The 14,483-nt window shown below is 38.9% G+C and overlaps 1 protein-coding gene across 1 annotated transcript in view; it reads right to left on the bottom strand.

Moving 5' to 3' along the window:
- Positions 1–13,443, bottom strand: part of LOC134670991 (uncharacterized protein C05D11.13-like) — a 32,508-nt gene extending 19,065 nt beyond the window's left edge. The window contains exon 1 of the mRNA XM_063528811.1: positions 12,955–13,443. Coding sequence (XP_063384881.1) covers positions 12,955–13,443 — 489 coding nt within the window. The remainder of the gene's footprint in view (positions 1–12,954) is intronic.
- Positions 13,444–14,483: the final 1,040 nt, after the last annotated feature.

Here is a 14,483-nt window from a genome sequence, read left to right as displayed (position 1 = left end):
TTTCAGTGAATACCTGCAAAAGGGTTCTCAAAAGAATGGGATATGGTTTTTACACGGCCAAGGAAAAACCTTTACTAACGGAGTTACAGAAAAAGAAGAGGCTGAAATTCGCTCGCGAGCACTCAAACTGGACTACTGAGCAATGGCGTCAAATAATATGGAGTGGTGAATCAAAATTCGAAGTAACCGTCGGCGACGAACGAAAAAAAATCGTTCGAAATAAAGACGAAGCATTCATCAAGGACTGCATTAAGAGAAAAGTGAAGTTTCCTGGGTGTGTGATGATATGGGGTTGCATGTCGGCACAAGGGGTAGGCCGCCTGCATTTTGTAGAAGGGACTGTTAATGCAGTGAAATACCAGGACATTTTGAAAACCAGTTCAATTCCATCTATTCCAAGCTTGGAATATGAAAATGTCTACACTTTTCAACAAGATGGGGCATCTTGCCATACTGCAAAGGCCACGAAGACATGGCTCGAGTCTAAAGGAATCCGCACTATGGAGTGGCCGTCGAATAGTCCAGATTTGTCACCCATTGAAACATTGTGGTGGAAAATGAAAAAAAAAATACGCAAGTTTCCATCGAGGTCAAAAAGTGTTTTAAAAGAGAAAATCGTCGCTGTCTGGGAGTCTATAGCCCCAGAAGAGTGCGATGAGTTGGTAGCGACGATGCCATTGAGGATCAAGGCTGTTCTTAAGAGTAAAGACGAGACAACTAAGTGATAGGCGAACTATTTTGCGTACTCGAGATCGATATCCGAACTATTATGCGTTGTAGTTGATAGAAGAATTTTTTTTTTTTTATTACAATACATGAATATTTTTTTGTTGTATTATATAGGAAATAAAGTTGATTAATTTTACTACACTTTTTTTTAGTTCTTGCTCCTATGCTACTAAAATTACTTATTAGATTTGACTTTGAAAAAAAGTTACTTTCAATTTTAAATAGTAGCCGAACTCTTCTGCATTGGGGCTCGTACCAACCCGGCCGGAACACCAACCGCCTCATGGACATAGCAGAGTCAACACTTCCAGGAAGCAGAACCGAAGCCGATACGCATGCCGCAGCCAAGCGAACATGATGACCAAAACAGCATCGAAAACCATAGAAGACGAAGGAAGAGAATATGAAGACGGACAAGAGAGCAAACACAACTGATACATAACTACATAAGTAATATTTATTTTTTCTTGCCATCTTATTAAAGATACAGTAAAATTACTATAATGAAAATATACTTTAACGGCCACTTAATGGCAAAATATAACCAATTAATAACAAAAAGAAATTACAATATATAACATTCGCATGAAAAAAAAAATGAAAAAAAAATACAACACATTTTTTTTCTCTAAAAAAAATTAATGTCATTAAGTATAATCAATAATCTATTAATCTAATCTATAATCTTATTAATGTATAATCTATAAATTATAGTTGGTTTTACAATTACAACTTGATAACAATCAACAACACACTTGATGACAAGTTTCGTCAAAGTGGCATGGTTCTTTGGACTTGATTCTTCGGAACGAGCTAGCTAGGAGACTGGATATGCTAATCAACCTACAGCTGAGAAGGTACATTGCAGTTTTACATAAGTGTCTCGCTCTAGTATATGTTATTTTGTCGGAAATGCGACTCTCATGTTTTACAGGTTATGTTATTCATTCGTTCTATGGGAAAATATGTAGCACCGCTACATCACGAAACATAGAACATTTTGACGAAGAAGACCAGTCAGTCATTATCATCGACGCAGGTAAGCCCGGAGACCAGAAAACATATGAAATAAAAGGAAGCAGGAAATAATCCAGATTGCAAGATGGCCAAACCAAGCGAAGATAGCGGTGTTAATGCTAAACCAGAAGAAGAAACTACTTCGAATGACAATCAATGTGTTTTTAGTGTTCCGTACAAAACTTTGTTTACGGAACACTTATGGGATCACTTCGGTCTTGCAAATCAGTTAAATACGTTTTTCTCAGAGACCGTTTGACATAGATACCTAAAATTTGGAACAGTTATAGCAATTACCACCACTCATATTGTAAATAAGTCAAAACTGCTTATTTCTTATTAAAGGGGGAGATTTAGGGGGTTGAGAGGGGTAGGCTGAAACTTTTTTCATTTGTAAGAATCGTGTGGGGTACCATTAGAAAGCTTGCAAAAAATTGAGTCGATGGACTGATTTTGACTTCATTTTAGACTGCAATAGTTTCGTCAAAAAATGCATTTAAAGTTGCAAGTTTTCATACAAAAATTTTCACCTCTGTCCTGGCGATTTTCGCGAAAACTATAGCTAACAGGCAGCTGACCAGTCAATACCCAACTTAAAGAAGCATGGAGACGGCGGGAAAATTATCAGCTTAACTTTATCTTTATTAGTTTTTCAACTGCAGCTTGACCTTTGATTGCTTAGGGCTAGCTAACTGATGCTTACACTGGTCAATTCATATTAGGCGAGAAACATCCTTAGTTAAAACGTTGGCATTGAAATTTATGACTTATGTCTTTGACACAAAGTTTAATTCTGCTTGCTTATTTTTGTGGGATATTTAATTTTATCTCAATAGCCTACTATAAGTATGAAAGAGATCTACAAAATACGACCTTATTATATTGCAAATAAGTTTCAATTTCGAACGGGCTTTCCAAGCAATGGACTACGTATCTCAAAAATCGGAAAAATTCAAATTAAGAATTCCGTTCTTGACTGTCGTTGTGTTTTTTTTTTCACAATAGGACACATAGAGTTAGTAAGGCGTATAGAGATAATAAAGTCATTTAATATTTATGAACAGCTTTGGCCTCATGTATAGATTTTATTGAGAGTATCTGATTCGTCGAAACAATATACACAATATTCCTTTTCATTAAGTACCATTACATTTCTGTATTAATTGTATAATTATAATATCTATTAATTATATTCAGTACTTATGTATATTTTTGAACGGATCGGTGAGCAACAAGATTCAGGGCTATAACCGCGAAAATAGAAGTTCGCAAATTGCGAGCATTTTTCTCTGTCACTCTAATTACGCCTTCATTGGAGTAAAAGAGAAAGATCCCCGCAAATTGCGAATTTCGGTTTTCGCGGTAGCCCCTCAGTCCTGTTACGAGAAAATAATTTTGGAAGACATTAATAGTATATGACAGTTAAATATCACAGTTTTTAGAAACAAAGGTAAAATTGACGAAATATTTAAAGTAAGCCGATCTTGTTTTTTAGCAGTTCTAAATAATATTAAAGTCTATATATATGGCATAGAACTAGAAACAAAATCAAATAAAAAATAATAATGAGTTCTAAATTCAAATTGAAGGAGTATACATTTAAGGTATTATAGGCCAAGCGCGCACCACGATATTAATTTTTGCGACACGATTTTAGAATCGCGCTGTAATATATCGCAGAAAATTCACTGCGCGCACTGCGATGAAAATGAAAAAGTCGACCAGTCGCTTGTCATGAAACGTGTCTTTAATATGCGATTGCTGTATGACTTTGAGCATTTATAACACAAAGGTGATCCCCGTCTATTTCCATAATTAAATGGTCGACATCTAGCATCTCATTTTGAGACTCCATTGGAGATGCAGGTGCCGAGATGTTGGGGTTTGGAGAGCGAAATGCCGACATTGCCGACTGAGGTCCGGCCGGGGTGCGATTTTATTATCATAGTGCTCGCGGGGCCATACAACTCCGCATGCTGCAATTCACTTTGCGACAATCGCGTCGCGAACAATCGCGGAAAAATGTGACAAATCACAATTTTAATATCGCTGCAATTTTTTTGTCGCATATGCGCGCACTAACATATGAACACATACGTTGCATTTCTGCGACAAAATTATCGCAGGACAAAAAATCGTGGTGCGCGTTTGGCCTTACTCTAAATTATTATAATACATGCATTCGCGAGATGCTCGACTTCGGTATTCAAACACAAAGCAATAGTACAAATATCTAACTAAATGCAAAGGCCGAAGGAGCGATTCGAAGATCCGAAGCGTCCGACAGACGCGCGCCTCCCGTAACTTTTCCAAGTATTTTTAAGTACAAGTGTCTAAGTCGCAAGATCCAAAGGCTGAAGTCGCATTGGGCCGAAAGCCCGAAGCATCCAGGAGGTCAGTTCTAAACACAGGTAATTAATAGGGATGTACCGACTAGTCGCCGACTAGTCGGGAAAGCCGACTATCCGGCCACATTTGTAGTCGACGATTAGTCGGCGACTAGTCGGCAAAAATGGCCGATTGGTCGGCACTTTATAAATGACAGAAAAACAGGGCAAAAAGAAATACACAGCAAATATTTACGATAAGTTTTTCACCTATTTTACCCACATTCCTATTTAGGGTGCTTACGAAAACTTTTGTTTGAATTATTGACCGCTTGGTCGCTTTCTTGTTTGCTTGTCGTACATATTATATATAGCCTTAGGATTTTTTATTCAGTTCATTTTTCAGCGTTACTATATGTATATTTATAATATGACGAATAGAGAGGGGTAAAACGGTTTTTTATTAAGTGCATCTGAACCGAACTTAGACGAAACTAATGATCCGGCCGACTAATCGGCCATCCGAGCGCCGATTAGTCGGCTAGTCGGCCAAATCAATAGTCGGTACATCACTAGTAATTAATACAAGTGTCTAAATGCGAACGCCGGAGGCCGAGCTCCGCGTAGGGCCGAAGGCCCGACGCCTGCAAGATGTCAGTGGTTAAACACAGAACTGACAGCCTGGACGCTTCGGGCCTTCGGCCCTACGCGGAGCTCGGCCTTCGGCCTTCGCATTTAGATACTTATACTATTGTTCTGTGTTTAAGTACTAAAATCCTGGACGCTTCGGGCCTTCGGCCCTACGCGGAGCTCGGCCTTCGGCTTTCGCATTTAGACACTTGTACTATTGTACTGTGTTAAAGCACTGACATCCTGGACGCTTCGGGCCTTCGGGCTACGCGGAGGTCGGCCTTTGGCCTTCACATTTAGACACTTGTAAAGCTCTGTGCTAAAGCGATGACATTTTGCTAAAGCTCGGCCTTCGGCCTTCGCACTTAGACACTTTGTACTATTGTTCTGTGTGTGTAGTTGAATACAGTATCCTAAAAACAGGCAAACAACCTCTGTAAAATGTAACGATGCGAGCGGTACGGCTACCATCAGTTTGGCATTGACATAAACGCTACCGTGGGCGTGAACGTAATTTACTTTCTATGCATCTCGCTCGTACTGACATATTAGTGCGAAAGAGATATACCTATAGGAAGTAAATTACGTTCACGATATCGTTTATGTCAATGCCAAACTGATGGTAGCCGTACGGAACACTAAATGCCTCGAGCTATCTCGGACTTGGCCAAATTATTTTTTTTACATTCGATAAGGACCTCGACAAACGAAACTATTGTTTTGGAAATTTACTAATAGGTGAATTACAATTTCTACCGCCGTGTATGCGTTCTGAAGCTTATATCAAAAAATTTTAAAGTATGTAGGCTTATTACAACATCAACATCGTGACAAATCCAATTGAAAATACTAATTTTATATAGGTATACGTAATTGCTTGTTGACACCATGAACATAATATGATGTATAATATGTTGCCACGCCCTTGTAGTGTCCATGCTGTACTTAAACTTTTTCTAAATACCTTTGTAAATATCACGGATGCAATAAATAAATGATTATGATTATGTAATTATTCGTATAAGTAAGTTCATATGCTGTGAAAATCTCAATCAGGGAAATCCTCATTACCAGATTTATTTACGAACGCTTTGCCCACGCAAACTTATAAGTATCTATTGTTATGAAAATTGTGTTGTGTTGGTTGGCAACACTGAGAATAGACTAGACGTCCTAGGGAGCATAGGCGTCCTAACACATTCACTGCCCCCAACGCACATGTGCTTTCACCTTCATACAACTTTGTTCCTAGGCCACGCCCCCTGGCAGTGAATGCGTTAAGATGCCATCAACGTGCACACTAGCGCCACAGCTAAATAATAAAAACGAAATATATTAAAAAAGGGGGGCGGGCGCTACGTACTGTATTGTGTATTGAAGTACCTTTTGAATACATCAAACTAGTTTTTATGTTGCTGGTTTCGTCGATCTACGAAATCAATACAAAAACAGCCGTTTTAACTTTGGACGCATAGATTGACGAATTCGGCAACATCGTATGGCTACAAACTCGTCGCTTAATCATTATTGTTAATTGATGTTGTAATATGTGTCAAGTAACCTGTAAGATATCTTTATTTTCATGTTGATCCGCGTAAGAAGGTCCTCAACAAGTGGCGACCATAGGAAGAAAGCGCATATTACAACAAAGAGTGCGCACTACAGCGTATCAAAATGACGGAATATCTAAGCAGACCGCGAAAGGAGACAAATACGTAGGTTGTTCAATATAACAGCAACCGCGCTAGAACAAAAAATAGTAGAAAACGATGTCAGCGCGGTGGAAGTGGACTTCTTATACTTGATGGAAAGAATTAATCGTTTGAGGGTGCTCGACGAATTCACACAGTCTGCGGTCGACGAAGACAGAATTATGAAGCGGAGTTCACTAAGGAAGTGGATGAGGCAGAAGAATTTCTTACGAATTACGTGTACTTCAAATTCCGTCATTATTTTGTTTACATAGTCTTCATAATATTGCTGGTAGACCCGATACTTTATGTACATATTCAAGATGCTAAAAACGCAAAACGGATTTTGGATAATTTAGCTAAGGCATTTGAGGACAGTGGATTAACGCGGAAGGTGGGTTTGTTAAAGGAACTTATTAATACCAATTTAGAGAACAGTTCCGTTCTGGGTGCAATTTATCTAGATCTCAGAGTAAATTCGATGTTAATAAATGAGCAGCTGGTATTAGCTAGTGCCCATTTGATTGATGCAAACTTACTAAAGACATGTAAAGTTGACAACGCACACTCACTTCATAGAAACAGAATATGAAACACCAGCCGACGCCGTACCATCATCTACAGGGTCTATGTGTAGGAATAAAAACAAGGTATCTGCCAGCAAGTGCCTAGCCATTCTTCGTTAACTTGAATTTTTATGTTTCTTAATTTGTGTGCCGCTGTCATTATTTTGTTTACATAATCGTCAGAAATATTAGAAACGGTAAAAAAGCGCGGGTTTTAACGCGACGTTTTTAAGCTCTCGTGCTAATGGGGCCTTTTTAAACTGTTCTGTGCCGCTGTAGCAAGGCATGCGCCGCCGTTTTCTTTTGTAGACGCCGATACAGAGACGCCGCTTTGTGCTCTCTCTTTCAAGATATCCCTTAGAAGATTTATGTATGATGATACTCGTAGTCACAAGTAATGAAAAAAAATTAAAACAAGCACAAAATAAGGACAAATTCATTGAATTAATATGCACAAAATGAAATCAAGACCCAACAACACCATTTGCAACAAATTAGACAACAATATAAAATATAAATTCTCATACATATCAATGAACAAGAGCTTTAAAATAAAGAGAGAACTGTAGTACCACAAAGTTTAATCTTCAATATCAAAGTAACCACACGATGGCAGTGGACACATGGACATGAAATCAACATTGCCACGCATAAAGCAAAAATATTGGTGGAAGTCAATGCACGCACGTGTATCGTACAACGTTTTACAGTACATATGGCCCTTTAAACTTTTGACATGGCACGAAAAGTGAAAAAGACCATAGTACTGTAAATGTTATTTTTAAAAAGAAGCTTTAAGACAAGATATTGGAACGGAACGCATTTCAGTCAGTTTGTTGTCGGTTTACCTGTTGTGTTGTACCTACGCGTCCGTGATTCTGTTTATAGTCAGACCGTAAAAAGTCTGCAGCGATTTTGGTAGCCCACGCAGTGAAAGTGTCATTTTAAACGTCAAACTTCTATGAAATTATGACGTATACATAACACTTACACTGCGTGGGCTATCAAATCCGCTGCAGACTTTGTTTGGTGCGACTATAATGTGATTCTTAGTTTCATCAAAAACATGTACTCGGTGATACAATCTACTGAAAAAGACGGCGGAACCGTATCATTAGTCAACAACCAGTGGTTTACGCCAAGGCGGTGCGAAGTGTTCTGCCCCCCCCCCCCCCCCGTTAAGGGGACGCATTTGGTTTTAGCTGATGCCCAGACACCAGACGAAAAGTGGAATCTTTACAGCGTCCAGAGAGTTTTTTGTGAGGTAGTACGTATATTTAAAATTTTAATATTTTTCTTTACCAACCACTTGGATTTATCTATAGGCAGGTTCGTTTCCTGACCTGGAGGTATGGTATCTGGATGAAATATTTAGATATAGGTATGGAAGTTAAGTACATATATTCATATTTTATTTATTTACTAGCTTTTGCCCGCGACTTCGTCTGCGTGGAATTTGTAATTTGGGTAGCTTTATCTTTTACCCAACTTGTATCTGTTACCCAATTTGTTTTTCATAGATCCCCGATGGTCTGAAATGATGGCTATATTGTCGAAAATGCATAAACATTTTATATTCCTTACGAAAAGTTTGTAACTTATAAGTAGTCCCTTGTTTAAGAAATAATAGTATGTGCCTTCGGGGATAAAAACTGTTATATGTCCTTCCCAGGAACTCAAACTATATATACCTATATTAGTACCTAGTAATAATATCTGCTAAACCGGTTCTGGGGTTTAAGCATGAATCGGTAACAGATAGATACACTTTCGCATTTATAATATTAGTATGGATATTAATTGCACGAAATTATTTAATCTAAGACATTTCTGTAAACTACGTTTTTGGTTTTTCCGTCCTTTGCTAATACGTGAAGATTGTGTGGGGTCGAGACTCGTGAGCACGCCACATACAGTTGGCCATGGGAAAAACAGTTTTTTTCTAAATGTACACCTGCCACTTTCAATGTTTGTCCTTGAGCTTTGTTTATTGTTATTGCAAATGCAGCTTTCAGGGGAAACTGAATTCGTTTGAACTGGAATGGTAAATCTGTTGGGATTATTGGAATACGCGGAATCAAGACATCTTCTCCCTTTGCAGTTCCTGACATAATTATTGCTGTCACAATATTTCGTCCCAGTTGGGTAATCTGTAGTCGAGTGCCATTACAGAGTCTTGGTGGGTCAAGATTTCTCATTAACAGAACTGGAACGCCAACTTTTAGCTTTAATTTATGAGAAGGCACCCCTGACAATTCCAAAGAGTTGAGGAACTCTATAGGGTACGACGTCACTTGCTCGGTGTCCACGACATTGTCTATGGACAGATATTCGACCACCTCACCTTCCACGTGTGACATGATTTCATCATTTATCTGCCCTACAATTTCATTTGTTGGTGCTAAAATGGCTCTTTCACACAACCATTCTCTGTTATTTATATTATTTGTCAAATTGGGATATACGTTGGTTTTTAAATCATGCATGTTTTTAACAATATTGCAGAATTCACTATTCAAAGTAATCATGCCGTTATCATCAGTTGGTACACGATCTTCTCCGATTTTCAGAAGAGCAGCCGCATATTGCCCAGCTTGTGTATCACCATGCAGCTGTACTCGCATGTTTGTAGTTAGACATTCTTTTTTTACATGAACCCACAATGTTGATGTCTTTAAACATGAATTGATTTCATCTGCCGGTGTGCCCTTTGCGATCACTGGAAGAGTTTGCCTGAAATCACCAGCTAAAAGTACCACCATTCCCCCCATAATATGTTGGTTGCTGTTTATGTCCTTCATAGTACGATCTAGTGCTTCGATCGCCCTTTTGTGGGACGTAGTGCACTCATCCCAAACTAACAGCTTGCATTGTTTTAACATGCGACCACGCTCGCTATTTTTAGTGATGTTACACATCGGCATTTCCTCGTGAGCTAAGTTCAATGGTAATTTGAGCACTGAATGTGCCGTTCGACCACCATTGAGCAGCGTTGCAGCTATACCAGAGGAGGCTACTGCAACAGCAACACCTTTGTCTTTACGGATTTGGGCTAAAAGCAAATTTAAAAGAAATGTTTTGCCAGTGCCTCCTGGAGCATCCAAAAAAAGCAAACCACCTTCGCCTCTTTCAATTTTTTGCACGACATTGTCAAAAATCAATCTCTGTTCTGGGTTTACTAGTGGAACAGACTCATTTATCTGTTGTTGTAAAGCAACAGAGTCGTAGTTGAGTTCTCTTATTAAATCACTGCTAATTTCACTGGTTCTATGTGGCCTATTAATTCCAAAATCGGATAAATATTTTCCAGTAATATTTAACACTTGATCTTCAACCTTTGTTAGCGCCTCACTGTAAATTAAATCATTGTAGGTAACATTTGGATCATGCGCTTGTAATCTGTGTAAAATATCATCCGACAGGTCATTTTTGTACTTTTCCCATAGTTGTTGAGGGTTTGAAAGTCCACAAGTTGCAATTAATAAAGCAAAAAGCTCTCGTAACTTGGCTGCTGATCTACATAGCGCAGCCTCTTCTAGTGTCACATCCCACTGATTGTCATTCTCTAATAACCCTCTTGCCTCACATGCTTCGCGAAATGTTAAAAATTCTTGGTTATTGTATTTTTTGAGATCATTGAAAGAGGTTGGTCCGCGCACATGGTGTAAAAGCATTCTTACACAAAAGCATTCCATGTTAGTAACATGGACTGTGTAAACTCGTCCTAAAGCATCTGATGATTTGACACCAGGCCAATTCTGAACTTTAGTACCTTGAACTCGGCGGTTCCAAGCTTTTGTTTTAGGGTCCCATGTGTAATATCTCGGTACCTCGACATATAGAAGAGTTTTTGCAAACTCATCTCTTGTACAAAGATCAAAAAAAGCTGTGAGTGTAGTTTTTGGTCGACTGGCTAACTGTTCTTGAAAATTATTTTCTGTAAAATAAACCCGTTCACCATTCTCTAAGTGCACACTGAGATGTTTCACGGTGGGATGCCTTTCGTGCAACTTAAACCCTAAAAGCCGCCAAACCGCTTCGTTGCTATTGACGTAGCGACCACATTGATATGTTTGCACTTCATTTATGGGATTTGCAAGACCTGCATTTTCTAAATTGAAAATAGCTTGATCGCTACCTTTGTTAATATATTTGCAGATATATTTGATGGCGCGTACTGAACTGCAAGCCTCAACATTTATATGACCGTTAAACATTTTTGATAAGATAGGGGAATAAGGGACCACCCAACTATTATCAACAGTAACGTAACTCCCATTTCGAACTTTCACAGATGCCGTTTGACCTCCATCTGCCGGTGCTCTTCTACGATACAGTGGGTATCCGTTTTCATTATGAACAGTCTCTTTAATTAACTGGATACTTTTTTGAGCATTTCCCGTCTTTCATGCAAGAGCACTGAGGATTATGAGGGCCGCAAGGGCCATGAATCATATTTTTTACGATTATATCATGGAGTACTTTGTCACTGCTTGGATCTGGAATTTCAGCGCTGATAATTTTATCAATTTGGTCAGGTCTTAACTTATCTTTTAACCACAATAATAGGTGAATATGTGGCAGACCACGCTTCTGCCACTCTATGGAGTACATAAAGCAGCGTACTTCTCCAAATATTTTGCCTTTGGTAATAACATCCATCAGTTTTTTTACTTTTAACCTGAAAACTCTTGCCACTATGTCATGCCTATCAGTAGAGCTTTGTCCTGGCATTAATTCATTTGTTATTTCAGGCCAGGCCGGATTACAGGTGAATGTAACAAACAAATCGGGGCGGCCATATGTACGCACATAAGTAAACGCGTCCTGAGTATATTCGTGTAAATACCGTGGACTATTCGGAAATGAAGAGGGTAAAATTACCATTCTACCAATATCGTTAGGATTCACGTTAGCGTCGTTTGCTACAGCATCTTGAAGGTGGATATAACTCTCTGCTCTTAATTTAGTTTGATTTAATGATATGAATCGTAGTCGTTCGCTTTCAACCTTGACGTACATATCGACATAAAACTGATTGGCTAGTTGTTTGCATCGTTGTATGATATTGAAATCATTTTCTCGGATCATAATATGGTAGGCATAAAATTCCATAGATGTTACTTTTGTATTGGGTAAGGGGAGGCCAGTCACAGGACTGACTTGTGGAATTTGAAAGTGATACCCCTCTTGTCCCTTGCTAAATATTAACGGATATTGTAACGCATCATAAAATTTATGTGTATCAGGAATCCTGGTTAATGTATCATCACGGGCTCGTAGAACAATATCACGGGAAGCATACTGTTCGCCTGTAACCAAAGCTGCGACTTCGTTTATTAAAGGTGCATTGTATCGTCTTTCATGTTCTCCACTTGGCGTACGGTCAGGATGCAGAACTAATTTATAATCTTCTCCTGGCATCATTTCTAAAGCTGTTTTAAAAGTGTGTATGAGGCGGTTATGTTCATGTAACATTCTCTGAATTTTAAGTACAGTATCCCTTTCGACGCCTTCAATGTTTTGACACCTGCGGTCAACCTCTTTACTCTCATCACCCATGAAATAAATCTGTAAAAATTTTGACTGATCATTATTTGTTGGAAGCAAAGAGCCAATTCTATGATAAATTTGGCCTTGGATGGTAAAAGTTGGAGAAAATCCAGGCATAATTACCTCTTTATCTACACCAAACGACGTCATTTGAAAGCATGAATTATATTTTCTTATACGGCTTAAAAAACGCTGAGATTCATTGCTATCATATAAGAGTAAAGTTTTAAGTGGTTCCTCTGGCTCACCAAGTGTAGGAACTGAAACTTTTCCTAGAGAACAGCACATACTCGGAGTTTCTTCTTTCCACTTGAGTGCTTCACAATGTGTACATTTTTCATTCATTTTGCCTATGAGAACTAATCTATGATTAATATAATCGATTAAAGGGTCATAATCAAAAGCGGCATCATAAAACGCTTCCCATTTATTCATTGTAACCGCATGCCTTCTTTCTGACTGGCGTTCAGCATTTAAATCACGTCGTCTTTGGGATTCCTCAGATGTCTCGGCAGCCCTTTGAGCGGCGTGGCGCTCGGCATCTAGATTTCGGCGGATCTGAGTCTGTTCTAAGGTCTCGGCAGTCCTTTGAGCTGCGTGGCGCTCGGCGTCTAGATTTCGGCGGATCTGAGTCTGTTCTAAGGTCTCGGCAGACCTTTGAGCTGCGTGGCGCTCGGCATCGAGATTTCGGCGGATTTGAGTCTGTTCTAAGGTCTCGGCAGCCCTTTGAGATGCATGGCGCTCGGCATCTAGATTCCGGCGGATCTGACTCTGTTCTAAGGTCTCGGCAGACCTTTGAGCTGCGTGGCGCTCGGCATCTAAAACCCGACGGTTCTGAGTCTGCTCCTCAGATTCTTGGGTTCGAGCTACTTTCGCTACCCGAGCTCTGATAGTGCTGCGCGCTAAATTAGATTTACGCTTGCGCGTCATATTTTCATCAGAAGTTCATGATTAATTGAGAGTATGAGTTAACCTAATTAATAACCTAACCTACAGGTGGACCTAACCTATAATTAAAATCTGAGGATTTTTTAGGAATATGAAAGTTATTAGTGAATAACGACGTCTACTTCTTAGGTAATTATTTGAAAATAATTCAATATTACCAAAAAAACCAAACGATATCAGCGTACCTAACTTTTTAATCACTCCTAATAGAAATAACCGAGACGAAAACCGTCTCGGTTATTACATGTACAGCCAAAACTAATGTTTTACTTAAAACCCTAAGTGATAAACCCGTTTTGTGAACAACGTTTAATGTTTATTCGCAAAAGACACAAAATATATTCAATTAATCAACTGGCAGCATACCTAACCTAATAACAAAATAAAAAAATGTTTTTTTTTTCTTACCAACAAACCGAAAATTTATTTAAACCTATAAACATGTACGCTTTTATTTATTTGAGAACAACTTAAACAACATCCAAAAAATATTAATATTAGTACAGAGCACCAAGCAGAGAATTAACTCATTAATCGAAAGCGCAAAATCTTAGAAATCGCATACGTCCGACAACATCGTCTGCCCTCACGTGTCTGCCCGTTCGGGTAAGCGCAGTTAACTACCTAAGCTCCCCCCTCCGCGCCGCGCCGCGCCGCGCTGGCGCCGCCCGTTCTATTTTTAGATTAATGCCTCTGCTCTCTGTATGTACCTACACTCGTTACTTGTGTACTTGTGGGACCGCGATTAATTTGAGAATCGAATATTTTTCAATTCATATGTAAGAAAAGATAAAGATAAAGATAAAAAATAGTTTATTCAGGTAGGCATATTACAATGCGCTTATGAACGTCAAATAAACCTTTACCGGCAACCGTACACCTCTGCCCCGAGAAGAAGCACTTTGACGTAAGTATGGACGTAAGAAAGGTATAATGTACATAGGTACCTAAGTAAATTCCATTGTTGTACCTATGTAGTAGATATAGTACATATTATAATAATAAAAATAATGTAGTAGTAA

Source organism: Cydia fagiglandana, chromosome 14, assembly GCF_963556715.1.
Source record: "Cydia fagiglandana chromosome 14, ilCydFagi1.1, whole genome shotgun sequence".
Lineage (NCBI taxonomy): Eukaryota > Metazoa > Arthropoda > Insecta > Lepidoptera > Tortricidae > Cydia > Cydia fagiglandana.
The sequence above is the reverse complement of the archived record's forward strand: the minus strand, read 5'-3'. Positions and strand labels throughout refer to the sequence as shown.